Genomic DNA, 16,391 nt, shown 5'->3' with positions numbered 1-16,391 from the left:
CATTTCTAATGTTGTTTTATTTCCTGGCGTTAGCGTTACCTACACTATTAAATAGTAACCAATAACAATTCACAAGCCAAATATTGCAAAGCAATTCAAAATCCTTAAGCTAGGAGTTATAAAACATTGAACTGTGTTGATATTACACTGGGGTAATTAATTAAATAATGTTTTAAGGTACATTGCTTACTTTCTGTTGTTCATGTTGTTATAATTATTTGATAGAGATGGAGAGATCTTTGGTAAAGTTGAAAAATTGGATGCACCTGGGGACCTTTAAAAATATGAAAATGATAAATTAGACAAAAATGCTGAGATATTAAAAACTGTGAAAGAAAGATAACAAATGAATGAAGCAGATAAACAAGCATGGAAAAGAAATACTTTTTTAAAAATGGACAAAGCACTAAAAATACCCAGGACATGCAGCCCTCAGAAACTGGCTTTCAACACTTGAAATGTTTCACAGTACTTAAAACTTCCATAACCCACTGAAGAAACAGAGCTATTAAAAACTAAAAGCAAGCACTTGCCGCTGTGCAAAAAAAATTTGTTTTTAGCTTATAGTAGGACTGTAGATTTTCTGATGTTCTAAAACTTAAAATATGAAGTTTCCAATGTGAGAATTTTATTAATTTTTCATTTCAAACAAAATGGACGTTGAGGTGAGATACGAAAATGATCAAGATAAATACTTCATGTTAATTTAACAGCAGCACGGAACCATTTAGTTAAAACTGTCTCAGTAATACTGTTAGAAAATTTCATGATATTAGGCACAACACTGGATTTTCAAAACCTTTTTTTTTTTGCCAAAAATAATAGCATTATCATTTATCCCCATGGTTTAGGACTACTTTAAAATACAAGAATACTGATTATTTTCATTACAAAGACTTCTGAATATAACAAATACAATATTTACAACTATCTTGCAGTGTATTTTTTTCGAGCGAATCCTACAGGTGCACAAGGAAAAGACAGCATACTCAAAGGAGTTCATGTAACTTTCTGATTTTGTGGGCCCTATGTAACTCCAACTGAATTGGAGTTCTGGCTGTCATTGAAAAGCTTTGAAGTATATTTGCTATATTAATAGAAGAACTTCTGCATGCTCAGGACTTTTTAAGCACCTTTCAAGAACTGAACTCCATAAGGAAATAAACATTTTAACACTGGGAATTTTCTCAAGTATATTTTCACTTTTATTTTCAACTTTCTGTTAATAAACCTTTTCCAAAAGAAAAGTTGCCAGGGAAGAGGAACCTCAATCCACACCACTCCCACCAATTTGATGCCAGAGCTAGCAAGAGTTGCTGCCCAGAGCCTGGAAAGGGTTTCGAGGTCAGGAGTAATGAACCTGAAGTACAGCACATAAGAATTCCAGCCACTGCAGCCAGCACTTCAGCTTTGTTGAGGGTCCCGCGTAAATGCCTCCATGCAAACACACAAGAATAGGCAAAACAAAAGAGGAGCTGGAGATGTGCATATGCCTGTGAGAGGTATGATCCTATTGCCATCACTGGCAAATAAATGGTGGGATGACTACTATTGCTGGAGTGTTGGAATGAAAAGATACAGACTCTGTAGGAAGGACAGGCAGAGGAACCTCTTGGGAGCTCCTCTTAGGGATCCCTTATACATAAGGAATAAAGGGTGGGCAGGGACAGACAAGATTATAGTGGGGGTCTGCTATGGGCCATCCAACCAGGAAGACTGAGGAGGCGACTGGTGACTGCCAACATGCTGTCAACTAAGGGCAAATATTGTCAGACAAATTTGCTGGCCTTCAAACAGGTGGATGAGGGAAGATTGACATCATCAGTCTGGACCTCTGCAAAGAATTAGACACTGTCTCTAAGCTGGAGAGACATATATCAGACAGGTGGACCACTTGATGCACAAGGAACTAGCTGGATGGTTGCACTCAAGGAGTTATGCTCAATGACTCAGTGTCCAAGTGGAAATCAGTGGTGCTCCTCACGAATCAGTACTGGCACCAGTACTTCTTAGCAGTGACATGGATAGAGAGATTAGTGCACGCTCACCAAGTTTGCTGTTGACACCAAGCTGCGTTGTGTGGTTGGCATGCTGGAGGGAATGCCATCCAGAGGGACCCGGCTTTCAAGAGATGTGCTAATGCAAATTTCATGAGTTCGACAATGACAAATATAAGGTCCTGCATTTGGGTCAGGGCAATCCCAACCACAAGTACAGGCTGCACGAAGAATTAATTCAGAACAGCCCTAAAGAGAAAGAACTGGGTGTGCTGGTGGATGAGAAGCTCAACATAACACAGCAATGTGAGCTCACAGCACAGAAAGCAAACTATATCCTGGGCTACATCAAAAGCAGTGGGGCCAGCAGGGTGAGGGAGGATTCTCCCCCTCTGCTTTGCTCTTGTGACACCCCACAGAATGAATGCAGTGCTCATCTCTGGGACCACAACATAAAGACATGAACTTGTTGAAGTGAGTCCAGGGCAGGGCCACAAGATGACCAGAGGTCTGGAGCCCTTCTCCAATGAGGACAGATTGAGAGAACTGGGGCTGCTCAGCCTGGGTTGGCTGAGAAGAGAAGGCTCTGCAGAAACTTTAGAGCAGCCTTTCAGTTCCTAAAGTGGGCTATGAAAGCTGGAGAGGGACTTTTTACAAGGGCATGTGGTCATTGGACTAAGGGGGAGTGACTTTAAACTGAAAAAGAGTAGGTTTGGATTAGACATTAGGAAAAAATTCTTCTCAGTGAGGGTGGTAAGGCATTGGAACAGCCAGAGAAACTGGATGGCCCATGCCTCTAAGTGTTTGATGGGGCTCTGTGCAACTCGGTCCATTTGAAGGTGCCCCTGCCCACGGCAGGGAGAAGAAAACGGCTTTTAAGGTCCCTTCCAACCTAAACCATTCTATGTATCACCATATGAAGAACATGGTAGTTAATTTTTCATGTATTCTGATCAACATTCACAAAGCTTTCCTGTAATTTCCTTTATCAATCTAAATAATTCTCTTTGAATACCGTCTTCAAAGAAGTAAAATACAAACTGTCTACAAAAGATACCAAACTGAAGCCAGTTTAATCCCATCTAAATCCAGAACAGTATTTAATTAAAACATTAATACATTTATTTATTTTAGAAGAAGCTATTTGATTTTGAACTGAAATTGAACTTCTCGAAACAAATTTGAAGCTTTTAGATAATTTAAACTAAATTCAAATGCAATATAGTTTTGAATTTTAAAACTCAATGTATAATTGCTGTATATAAAACCTAAAAGAAACCATAGGAAACCAGTTAAGGTCTACTAAATCAGTAAATGGCTTGCTTCTCAAATGCAGAAAAGTAAACTAAATTCTCAACATAGCTACAACAGCAGCAGAAACTAACAGGTAATTTTGAAATGTAACTTTTTAATGATGTGACAACAACCCCCCAAAATTTTTATTATAATTTAGCATTTTAATAGCAAAAGATAGATTAATAAAAGCCACATTACAGTAGTATGCCAAAATAAATGATAACTCACATTAGATACTCACTTGCCCACATACCTCATTAACAATGGTTAAACTGCACTAGAACTCCCCTTGGGACCAACAGCAAGGAGATAAATATAGACATCAGCAAAAGCAACTGCAGCTAGAACAATCTTTTCTCCTCTGGAGGCACCCAGACCGACTGGATCAGGATAAAGGAAGGCAGATAAGACTTTTGGATAAGCCATTCACAGGCCCTAGTCCTTACAGGGGACCTGCTGGTGGGACAACATGGCAGGGCACAAAAAAATGCAGGAAGGTTCTGGGATGCAGTGAGGACAACTATGTGATGCAGGCGACTGAGGAGGTTATAAGGAGAGCTTCTCAACTGTATATGACACTTAAAACCAAGGAGGAAGAAGTAGCTGGGAATGTGAAGGCTGGGGCCTTGGCCAAAATGACCTTAAGACAGTGAAATTTGAGATCCTGAGGGAGAGCATGGCAGAAAACAGGAACACAGCCCTGGATTACTGCAGAGCAGACTTTAGACTTTATAGGAATCTGCTTGGAGAAGTGCCATGGATACAGCCCTGAAGAGGGGCCCTCAAGAGAGCTGGATGATATTCCCAGAACCATTTACACTGGAAAAGACCCCTAAGATCATTAAGTTCCCTACGCTCAATAATACTCCATCCAGAGAAATAAAAAACTAAGCAAAGGCAGCAGGGAACCCGACTGGATGAACAAGGAGCTTCTGACCCAAGGCAGATGTGAAGAGCAAGTGTCTCAGTGAAAGCAGTAGTAGATATCTTGCTTAACCAGCCTGATAGTAATCTCTTCATAGAAGGTTATCTTGGCAGATGAGGGGGAAGCAATGGGTGTGGTTTATCTCAATTTCCTTAAGTCTTTGGACAGTGTCTCCTGCAACACCCTCATAGAAAAGCAGATCAAACATGGGTTACGCAAGTGTACAGTGAGACGGACTGAAAACCATTTAGTCCTACCCCTGGAGGGGCAGGTGAAAAATGGAAAGCAGCTTGGCAGGGAACCACCTGGGGTCCTGCTGGACAAAAAGCTGCACATGAGCCAGCAGCGTGTCCTTGGGCCAACCACCATGGCCCAGTGTGCTACACTGGGAAAAGCACTGTCAGCACGTCAAGGGAGGTAATCCTTCTCCTCCACTCAGAACTGACTACAGACACTGGCTACTGGAGTGCTGGGTTCCCTTCTGGGCTCCCTAGTACCAGAAAGACAGAGATACTCTGAAGCAAGACTAGTGAGACACCACAAAGGTGCAGCATTTCACCTATGTGAAGAAGCTGAGAGAGCTGAGACCATTCAGCCTGAAGAAGAGAAGGCTCCACAACGATCTTACCACTTGTGAAAATACCCAATGAGAGGGAACAAAGAAGGTGAAGCAAGAACCTTCTCAGTGGTGCCCACTGAAAGGACAAAAGTCTATGAGTATAAAACAAAATAAATTAAGTTCCATCTAAACAAGGAATATGCCTGGATATGGTACTAGGCAATCTGCTACAGCTTCCCATGCTTTGAGTAGGGGAACTAGGTGATACTTTCTCAAGAAGTCCATTACCAAGGACTCTCTTCCTTAAAGCTGTAGCTCTGATTGGGCTAGCATACAATTTTATACCAAGCTTTAGTTAAACTATTATCTTCTTACAAACCCTACCTATTTCAGCTAATCACACTTCTTTGGGGAATTTGCAGTAAAAAAGGTTAATATTTTAACATTCATCAATCAAAAAAATTAAAATTAAGGACATGCATTTGTTAGGAGTTTTTCAAACTTCCACTGATTTGTATTAATGAACATGTTTGTTAAACTAACTTGAAAATGTTTGTTTAACATCACCAATGTTTGGTGTTTATCCTCAGGAGCTCAGACACATGGTTATCTCAATTACTATTTATCAGCAAATGGCAGTCCAGCCTCTTGGCTGACAAACAAGCTGACAGCTCTTGCTCATACAATTTAAGACATGACAGTAAGTCCCCAGTTAGCTCTATACACCACAATTCTTTCTTACAGAAAAGTCAATAGATAGGCAGATCTGTCTGCATAACAACTGCTCAGGGAAAAAAACCAAACACACTTTTTCCTTTGAAGATTCATGGATATATTTTCCAAAAACACTTGGATAAATTGGCATTACATTATTTTAAAAAGGACTTCTAAACATTTTTTATGCTCCTGTTCCCTCCTCTTAACAAACATTATGGGGTCCAACCCAGTAAAAGAAAAGAATCGAGAAAGGGCCTTTAATGCTTTTCCAAGATAAAAAGGCCTATAGTTTGAACCAGTAAAAAAAAATTGAAAAAAATTGTAAGAAAACGTTCATTATTACAAGGAAAAAAAGAACTAAGCTATGATTGTGTGCAGGCTCATCTTTCCATAGGTCAAAAAATGCTACCAACAATATATTCCCTTTTATACATGAGAATTGTTTTAAAGTTAACAGCAGGCCATCAGTAAATTATTCTAAGTAGCCAGCTATTAGATTAGGATGACTTATTACACAGTGATATCTAAATGAAATAAGTATCAGAATAAAATCCAATACTTTTAAAACACACACAGAGATATAGATTGACAGGTAATTAAAAAATTCTTAGTTTTTTACTATATAGAAAGCACTTTTAAAGAATAGGATGTATGAGTAGATTTAAAATTTGTTTTTAAGTTTTCTAGAAAAACCCAGCTACAACAATTTTTTTAAGATTAAAAGGAAATAACCTACTAGTTTATGGCTTTTTGTGTGCTTCCCTAACTTGCTCTATATTTGCACATAAACAGGTAACAACTTCTTAACAGAAAACTAAGAGAAACCCTGTCCTGGCTATTCAGTTGGCAATCCATGGAATGTCAAAACTTGAGTTCCTCACTTCTCCTCATCTTAAGTTTTAAAAGCACAGATTGGCTGAAAGGTTTTAAGTGATGTACAGTTTTTCCTGAATATAAGTAACTTGATTTTGCAGTACAGTTCTTCAAGTAACTTGAACTACAATTTTATATATTTTTTAATTTATATTTATTTTTTAGTTTGAAACAGCATCTTAACAATAATAAACTATTCAAACAGGATTAGCTGTTTTTTCTGCATGTGGAATAATCTCCCATATATGGACACAGATTAAAAGAAGTCTGCACAGAGATCTCAAATCTTCATTAAATACTGGGATCAGCAGCAACTAAACTACAAAAACAACTGGGATCTGTACATTTGTATAAATTTGTCGTGTGTATGACACTGAGAGACAGCTACTCACAGACATGTTAGTATAACAAAATTTTCTCCAAAAATTATCATTACTGCTGAGTAATACCTCTTTTGGGAGCAGGTGATGTTTAAGACAAACAGAAAGTTTCACAGAAGTCAACCTCGCAGAGCAAAAAACATCCCAGCAGCTGATACAAACAACCTCTCAGAAAGCAAAAAATCCAGCTATTTCTAAACCTAACCCTGTGAACATTTGAAGAATGTACACCACATTCAGATACTTTCAGACTAAAAAACCCAAGACTCACAAACATTTTAAGCAGCATTAAAATATGACATGATAGCAAATATCACTAAATTATGCAGGGTTTTTACTGTGGATATTGCAATTGCTTCCAAAATTAGGTAAATTCAGAAGTTAGAAGAACAGTACACATAAAACAAATGCAAACACTGGCAAGCTTGAACACAGTGCAGAACTTAAGTGTTAGCATGGTCTCTGCTCCTACATGAAAAGGATCTCAAAATCACTCTTTTCTAATTTCAGAAGAAGAGACAATTATGATGATAATCAATCTTTTTTTCTCATACAAATTCATTATACTCTCAAGAAAAACAGAATGATCTTTTTCAAAAGTGTTCATTCCTGTACTGAACTGAGGTCCCAACCTGGCCACTTTCAAAGTAAGTACGTTCTTTTCTTGCAGAAGAAAAGATGCTCACACATTTAACATGCTTCTCATGAAAAACTGACAGCAATCATCATGTGTAGTAGGAGGAATACAGAAAAATTGCCAAAAGAAGCAATGTAAAAATTGCTGTTACGCTTCTGCGAGAAAGAGGCAGGGAAAATGTGCAGAACATCTTTCCATCTTACTGTTTCTCATTTTCAGTCATCACAATAAAGATTCTGCTGTCATTGTGACAGACCTCAAAAGGCTGGAAAAATGAGCAAACAGGAACCTCCTGAAGTCCAGTCAAGGGAAATGCAAAGGCCTGCACCTGGGGAGGAACAATGCCAGGAACAAATACACTGGAAAGAAGTGGGTGTGTGGGCAGGTGAAAAATGGAAAGCAGCTTGGCAGGGAACCACCTGGAGTCCTGCTGGACAAAAAGCTGCACATGAGCCAGCAGCGTGTCCTTGGGCCAACCACCATGGCCCAGTGTGCTACCCCATGAAAAGCACTGTCAGCACATCAAGGGAGCTGACCCTTCTCCTCCACTCAGAACAGGCTACAGACACCTGGAGTGCTGGGCTCCCCAATACCAGAGAGAGAGAGGTATCCTGGACCGAGTCAAGTGAGACACAAAGGTGATCAAGGATTGCAGCATCTGACCTCTATGGAAAGGCTGAAAGATGGGACCTGGAGAAGAGAAGGCTCCAAAACAATTTTATCAACATGTATAAATAACCAGTGTGAGGGAATGAAGAAGATGGAGGAAGACCTTTCTCAGTCATGTCCACCGAAAGGAGAAGAGGCAATAGGTATAAAACCGAAGCACTGGCAATTCTGTGTAAATATATGGACCTTCTTTCAAAATAGGAGTTGCCAAACAGTTAACAGGTTTTCCAGGAAGGCAGTAGAGCCTCCTCCATCCTTGGACATGCACAGAACCTATCTGGACAAAGTCCCAAGCAACCTACTCTAGGTGACCTGTCTCTGAGCAAGTGGGTTGGACCAGAGAAACTGCAGAGATGCCCTCCAACATCAACTATTCTGTGAATCTGTAGAAAAGCTTAGCTCATGTTCTGAAATGATCCTGCCTTTTTAAGCTTTATCATCCTTCATGCTTTTTAATATCCTATATTTTGACATTTCTAAATATGGCCTTTTATACCGTGATGTCAGAATTTCTTTACAGTTTGTACTCTTCAAAAAGAAGCGGCACAAAGAGGTAATTTCAGCACTGAGCTACTGTGTGACCATTGACATTGAAGAAGGTATGGTGATATTTGCTATTTGTGTTGACAAACTAATACTCCTAATGGACCTCACACAGAAAACTCCAAAGTGAGTTTAATATTTCTATCCCTTTAAACATTTATTAGGTTGTTCATGAAGTTTTAAACAGATTTAAACCTGTCCTATTACCTGTCCTGACTTGTTGATAGCTGCTATTTGAATTCACTAAATTTTGCAAACTTTCCATTATTACAGTGTATTTGAATTTCAAACTCCCAACCTTCTGATAGCTGCCATATCTCAAAACCATACCCAATCTCACAGTAATACTATTCATCCTCATTTGCTGGTTTACTTACAGCCTTCTCTGACACCAGCATTCTGAATTAGCATTTCACTTGTCCCCAGATCAGACATTTTTCAGGAGATAGTCTTTAATTTATACACTTCTCCTGAATGTTTTCAATTAAATGGAAAAGAAGTTTGGCAGAAGAAAAGCAGATACCATCATCAGAGTATCTTCCAATCAAAACTTCCAAAATAATCCATGACATTGAGTTATGTAAGTTCTTTTAACCTTTCAAAGATGCATCAAAATTTGACTAAGAATTTAAATTTCTACTAGATGTTTTTTGAGGTCAGAGATTCAACTTCAAGTTCTTAGCATCCCATTCTTTCTATTGCTACACATCCCTTAAAGCCTTGTGTTACAACATCTTGATAAGCAAGATTATACTGTTCATACTAATCTTAAATTGAACTCAGACTTCATTAAATAGCTTAATAGAAAATATTGTTCCAAATATAACTACTGGAGATAAAACACCAAAGATAAAGAAACACTGTCCTTCAAATGATAAGCAATGATACTATAAAAATGCCTTAGAACAGTGACTTTTAACTACACACATACATAATCTCAAAAGGAATTAAGAGAACTTGAAAGAACTTAAACTTTTTTATGAAAGATATGATCAAGAACCAGCCAACAAAGGCAAGAAAGACAGTTAACTATTTGTAAGCCTGTCATCATATTAATTAAATGGTTCCAACTGTTCTTCAAAATCAAGAGAAAATTATTTAGATACTGGAAATAACAGTAAAAATAGTTAAATGAAGAAAAATACACAAGTCTTTCTATTCACCTGCCATTATCAAGGTGCTGTTTCGTAAGAGCAGTATGAAAAATAGAAAACAAAACCAACATCATTCTGCATTAACTGATGACAGCCCAACAAAGAATAAAAGCCACATGACAGTAATGTAGGCTGCAATTCAAATAAACTTTGTGGGTAAATATTATGCTCTGGAGACAAAAGGAACAAGCTGTCCATGAAAATATTTACATGTAAGAAAAATACTGATAAAATCTGTGTTGACCTAACAGATACACTGTGCTTTGAAACAGAAATCTAAATGAAATATGCTGAGTTTTACAGTTTTCTACTATGGAATTTTTTTCCATTTTCAAGCAGGATAATGTATATCATTGGTTGAAATCAACAAAGTTAAGCAATGTATATGCAGGAATTCACCATTATTTATGCTATGTTCTACAATGCACGACACTTATAGCAAATATATCCAGGTGTACTTTCAATTAAATATCTGAAGGCTGATTTTCAAAATAAAATGCCACTTTTAAAAACTTTTTTTTCATAAAGCAAAATAATATGCAAACTAATCACATGACTGGAAGTCATAACTTACTTAGGAGTTGAAGGACCTCTTGGCCATGTTCCATCCTCATTCTTCTGTTCTATCACCAGGACCTACCACAAAAAAGTGTAGTAAGAAAACTGAAATAAAAATATCAGTAGATTGCTTTCTGTTCCATCTTTTTAATGGATTTGCTGAAATGTGATCGAGAAAAGACTGATATTTAAGTTACTATTCACTGAGATTCAAGAACATTCCATTACACTCTGTATTCCAACCACAACACTGTTCCTTCCTCTCTACTTTTTTCACCCATCATCTTAATTTGGGCAAGTCACCTAACAGTTCTATTCCTCTACAATCCATGGATGGTGAGCCACTTATCTCTCAAAGAGGTCAGAAGATGACCTGTAATGTTTAACCAGCGCCTGTGAATCTACAGAAATCACGTCTATACAACAGCCCTGTTATGGAAGGGATCATTCCTGAAGAAATTTTGCCTCACACACATGGATAAGAAAAAAAACCCAAAACACCCAAACAAAACTATTTTCTGCCTCAATAGCCTTGAAACCATACCTATATGGTTACTCCTGTATATTTTAACAAAGCATTTATCTATTATTATTTTTTCAACAGGACAGGTGGCTAATGAAATTAATTTCATTCTATTTGTTATTGGTATGGAAAGGAGTACAGAACACTCAGTCCCAAACACAGGCATCAGGTGTCATTTGAAACTCCTTTGGGTATTTGAGACAGCTCCCCTATGCTGGCAGATATGACATAGGACCTACAAACAGCTCATGCCTTTTTCTGAATTGACAGCTGAGAAATCTGGATCCTTTGAAATGGCAACTAGACTCCAATGCTTATACTGATTCCAACTCCCCACTTCCAACACAACTAATTTTTCACAACTGTACACTGATGTTTCAGGACACTAATTAACTGCCTGTATGCATTTACACCGTGACATAAATTCAGGTAAGTACTAATGCTCAAAACCTTGTGCATAAGCCACTTGAAAATGTAATCACATTTTCAGTCTGAACACACTTGAGCACGAGATTAAAAACAAGCCTTCCATCATGACCAGCTTTCTATCAGGAACAGAGTAGTCTGCTATCCTTGGTCATTGATGCCGAAAGACTGATTCTGCCATACTTCCTTGACTTACTCAGAGCTTACCAAATAGAAAGCAGATTTAGACTGAAGAGTTCAATGGAATCTCTAAAGGTGCGCTTCAGAAATCAACTGATAAATTCAAAGCGTTACTTTACTTAATCATGTACACTATTATAACTATTAGGTTAGACGGACTGTAATAGTCAGAATAACTAATATTAGATTAAGACACTCAGCAAGAAAAATAACCATGTGTGCGTCAGCAAGTGCAACTGACCAAACACATATGGCCTACCATGACATTTAGCATTTTCAGAAACCATGGTTAAACACTGTTTTAAACAGTATTTGTTTTGCTCAAAGTACAGATGTCACCTAGAGATCTTGTCATGACTTTATTAGACCAAGATTACTTCATAGTTAATGTTTCACTGGGATAGGGATAATTTGCAAGTTACATCTTTGATATGATTTTTTAATGGGAGATGTGGGCTCTTCCAGTAGGACTTCTGTATTGTTAAAATTACCTGTGTGAGAGTTTAAGAGCATGCAGCATGAAGCTACAGGACACAATAGTTCAAGCAGCAATTTTAGTGCACTGATTACTTACCTTCCATGCCATTAAAAAAACTGAAACACAGCCTAAATACTGCAGGTAAGTAGGTAATTGTCATATATTTCAAAGCAAAAGGAAATACTTTAATATAATCTCGCCTAAAGTTACTGCCATCAAATTTCATCCATATGCATTTGTAGCGTGACTGCATGAACAACAGCTGTTGATAAAACATTCAACTCTATTCAAAGACTAAAGAATCAGTGTAATAATCTGAAAAGTTATTCTATCAGTGCAATGGCACAATCTGTTTACATTTATATTCTGTAGTTTAACATACAATGCTTTTTCTTTATATTCATCTGCAAAGGTAAAAAAGTTATCTCGTGAGGAATTCCCCTGAAAAGTGATGATTTTGAAGTGATGACACTGTCTCATGTTAAAGCAGGTTTACAAACCTCTGTCTCTGTTGTTCTTACCAAAGTATTTTCATTTTTTGTAATTTTATTTGTGAAATCTAGACAGTGGAATCTGAGTAGAAGATATTATTCTTTTAGAATACCTAAAAAGTTCTTCAAATTTTGGGTTTCATTATAGGAACATATCCAAGATCCTAGAAATAATTATTTACTTCATATTTTACCAAATTCATGTCAGCAATTTCCTAAAATGTGGTAAACATAAAATTTAAAATCTAGACATATATTAAAAATTTTAATTCATCAGGAGAGTTAAATCCTCTCTTTCATCTCTCTTTTCAGTCTTTAATCCTGAAACTACACACAAAGACTACTTTAATTTCAACATATTTGTCCACAAAATCCTCTAGCCCTAACATAATCTATTAGAAAGCGATTTTCATTTAAAAAAAGCAAAAGTCATTGGGTAAAGCTACATTTTCATGAGCAAAAAGATAAATGTATTCAAGAAAAGAAATAGTATTTCACTGTACCTGTCCCTGGTATAAACCAGCATCCTGTATGGTACTGTCTGGTTTATTCAAAGGTTCAAAAGTATTACTCATGTACTTGTTCCACAACCTGGTCTCTTTTTCACTTGGAATATTGAAGATTTTTCTTATCTCCTTTTCAATTGTGTCTGTTTTGTGAAGGAAAGAACACAAATTTAACATTTCAATACACAAACAGTATACGGTCAAATAAAGCATCAGAATCAGAATAATTTCAGTGATACAATTAAATTCAGTATATCTGCTCATATTCAAAATACAAATGAAATTGTATAAATTGCCATGCAACTACATAATTTTGTAGGACAAGCAGGAAGTTGCCAGTTAGCTTGCCTTTAAAATGGAAACAGTCAGAGAACTGAATCCCTTAGCAAGGCAGACCCCATAAAGAGAAGCTGATATAAGTAACAGATGACAGGAGCCATCTACTAATTTTTGAGTGTGCTAATAGAAGAGTGTGGGGAGGTAGCAAATTATCAGAAGTGAGAGTGATAGCAAAATCAAGTGCAGGAAGTAATTCTGTTCCCTAAATCAACCCTTTTTGGGTTTTAAGCTTCTACCCATATGCAAGTGCAATTAGCACTCACCACAGCATATAATATATGTGTAAAGTTTAATTCATATGTCCACAGAAAAAAAGGATGGTTCTGTAAAACTGAAGCACATAAATTTATTCTAAAAGGAAGGTGAAAGATTCAAAGATTCAAAATCTCTGAAAGATTCAAAGAAGAAAGGTTTACCAGCTCCTACTCTACCTAACAGAAATATAACCAGTGTTCCATAATTTTAAGGTAGCACAGCTTATCAACAACTGAAATGTAAGTGAAGTTTTTAATTAATACTATTCTCCTTACACAAGAGTTTACTGAAGAATTGGGTTTTTAAACGAATATATACAGCACTGTATCACAGCAATCCCACTAAGCTGCTTTTTTAATTGGTAGATTAAGAAAGGCCCATGGAAGCTATGTATCATAACAGCTAACGTAGAACACAAAACAGGTGCCAAAAAAACATACACTTTTTCCCTGATGATCTCTGAAAGCACAATTATAAAAATGCATCCTATGAGCTCTTTGAAAGACATTCCTCCAAAATCTACGGTCAAAACACTAGTGTGCCAGCTTCTCTTGCTCCCTTTTACTCAAGATTTTTTCCTCTTCCACTAGGTTAAACAGGAAAAGCCAAACTGAGACCCAAAACTTAAAAGTACCTTGCAAAAGTCAAGACATTGGCTTGTGAAATGTATGACAATGGGCTGATATAATATTTGTGGATACTGTAGGCAACTGAATACATTTTGTTTCTATACTAGTTATCACACATTTTAGTCTGAAATTGTTAGACTGTTTTTGAAAATGTTATCTGTTTTTGTAACAGAGATGATATATAGGCAAAGGTAGGTGATATCAACAAAGCAACAGACATATTTGATTTGTTGGGTTTCAAAAAAAAATCATGTACTGTCTGAATCAATTCTCAACCAATTAATTCAAATAATTATATCTGAACATAAGAATAAAACTAGTCGGCAACAATCCTGTAAAAAAAGTAGAAAATCTAGATTTTTCAATGGCTTTCACTAAAAGAACTTACAAAGTATTATTTTTCATTCTATTATTAATATGGCAATTAATTCTCTGAGCATTGCAGGTTTTCTTCACAAGTACTAAGCTAACATTTGTTAAGTTCCAGCTTTGCTAACAGAACTATTATAAGACAGGAAAAATGAATCCCATTGGATGACTACACATTATGTCCAAGCCTCTGGGAAGAGCATGTTCCACTTGACTACTATGCCAATTTTGAGACTGTGAAAATAAGATTCTTTTATGTACTTCCATGAACATATAACCAATGCTCACTTTATAATTCTTCCTCCCATCCCCACCAACTATTACTGGAGTGCTGGCTAATGAAATAAAGTGGAAGCGCCTGCTCCAGCAAAAACGAAAACTTATCAAACAGATACCATCTGAATCACATTGTGTATGGAGTTCTCCCCTACACTCTACGTACAATCATAGATTCATTCCAGTTGGAAAAGACATTCAAGATGAGTCCAACCTTTCACCAAACACCAGCATATCAACTAATCACAGCACCAAGTGTCACATGCAGTCAGTTCTAAAACACTTCCTGGGGTGGTGACTCTTAACAATTCCTTGAGGAATTTTAGTTATATACATCCAATGTATGACATGATCAGTACTAGCATGATGTCTAAAAGGGACAGGAAGAACTGCCATTTAAAGATGCCTCTCACTCCATCAGCTGTATACCCACAATTCGAGACAGTTCAATTAGAGAGTTGAAAGTTACAGCTCCCATACAGATTATACCTATACAAATCATACAGCTTATTCATAAAAACAACTGCATGCTTAAAGTACTATTTTGAAAGACTACCTGGAACAGTCTTGATGAGATGCTGAAAAAGTTCAGTGAATCCCAATACAAATACATCCTGGCTCCTAAAGCTAGTGCAATCACAAATGCTGGCTACAGGAAACTCTTAGATGTTAACGTTAAGATGTCAGTCTGAACTAGGGCACAGTAATCCGTCCTTCATAAAGAAGGAAAAGGCTAGTCACCAATTCCAGAATAAACAGTCCTCAAGGGTGGCAAGCATTACATTCTTGTATTCTACAGCAGATTAAAGGGAGAGATAAATCAATGCCATTTGCTATGACAATTTACTAGCAGAAGTCCATTAGAAGCAGAGCCATTAGTATAATCTTCTGCGAAGTTCATCAGCTCAGTTTCAGAATTGCTTTATGGCATTGTAGACACAATCTGACTCCTCTTTGTCCAAAACTGAGGCTACAGACAGTCTGACATTTTGTGTTTCGCAGAACTCTTAAATATTAGGCAGATTACTTAGTTCTATCATATTTTCACATGATTAAAATTCGTAAATGGATCATTAACTTGTTTTGACTTGGAAGCCCTGATGCTCTCTGGGATCAGCATCTCGGCTGGAAAGCTGCCTCAACTACATCTATTGTCTAACTCATTTTCCTTTTAGAATTAATCCCCTCTCCCCAAGAAAGTTAGTCCTCAAGTCACTATACAGTCCCCAAGGCAAGGGTCCTCAGTCATAGGAGGTTCCCAAGAAGGTCCAAAGAACATGTCAGATATGACTAGTACCACTGCAAGGGAAAGACTGGCATTATTAGGCCTGCCCTTGACTTTGTACTAATTTATCAACAAGCTCAGCTTAGCTTCTATTTGAGTGGAAAAGGAAAGGTATTTCAGGAATAACACATATCTGAAGACTGATGGATGAGTATTTTATTTTAGTTAGGATATTTCTCTGGTTTTTTGAATTAAGGAAGTCTTGTACTTATTTTTTGAGTGCAGTAAATAATACAATTAATGATGGTGGATAGAAAAATTATAATTTATTGAAAAGACCATATTATCCTGCCTCTACTCAGTTTAGTGGGGCTTTACTGACTCTT

General features: G+C 37.0%; 1 protein-coding gene across 2 annotated transcripts in view; it reads right to left on the bottom strand.

Annotated features, from left to right (window-relative positions):
* Nucleotides 1-16,391, bottom strand: part of USP15 (ubiquitin specific peptidase 15) — a 61,448-nt gene that overhangs the window by 26,223 nt on the left and 18,834 nt on the right. For both annotated transcript variants that reach the window (XM_084206606.1, XM_084206607.1), the window contains exons 5-7: nt 12,910-13,055; nt 10,325-10,386; nt 191-274 (exon numbers count right to left, since the gene is read on the bottom strand). In XM_084206606.1, the coding sequence (XP_084062732.1) occupies nt 191-274; nt 10,325-10,386; nt 12,910-13,055 (292 nt within the window). The remainder of the gene's footprint in view (nt 1-190; nt 275-10,324; nt 10,387-12,909; nt 13,056-16,391) is intronic.

The sequence above is a fragment of the Fringilla coelebs genome (genome assembly GCF_963513975.1).
Source record: "Fringilla coelebs genome assembly, chromosome: 5".
Classification (NCBI taxonomy): Eukaryota; Metazoa; Chordata; class Aves; order Passeriformes; family Fringillidae; genus Fringilla; species Fringilla coelebs.
This window is presented reverse-complemented; position numbering and strand designations above follow the sequence as displayed.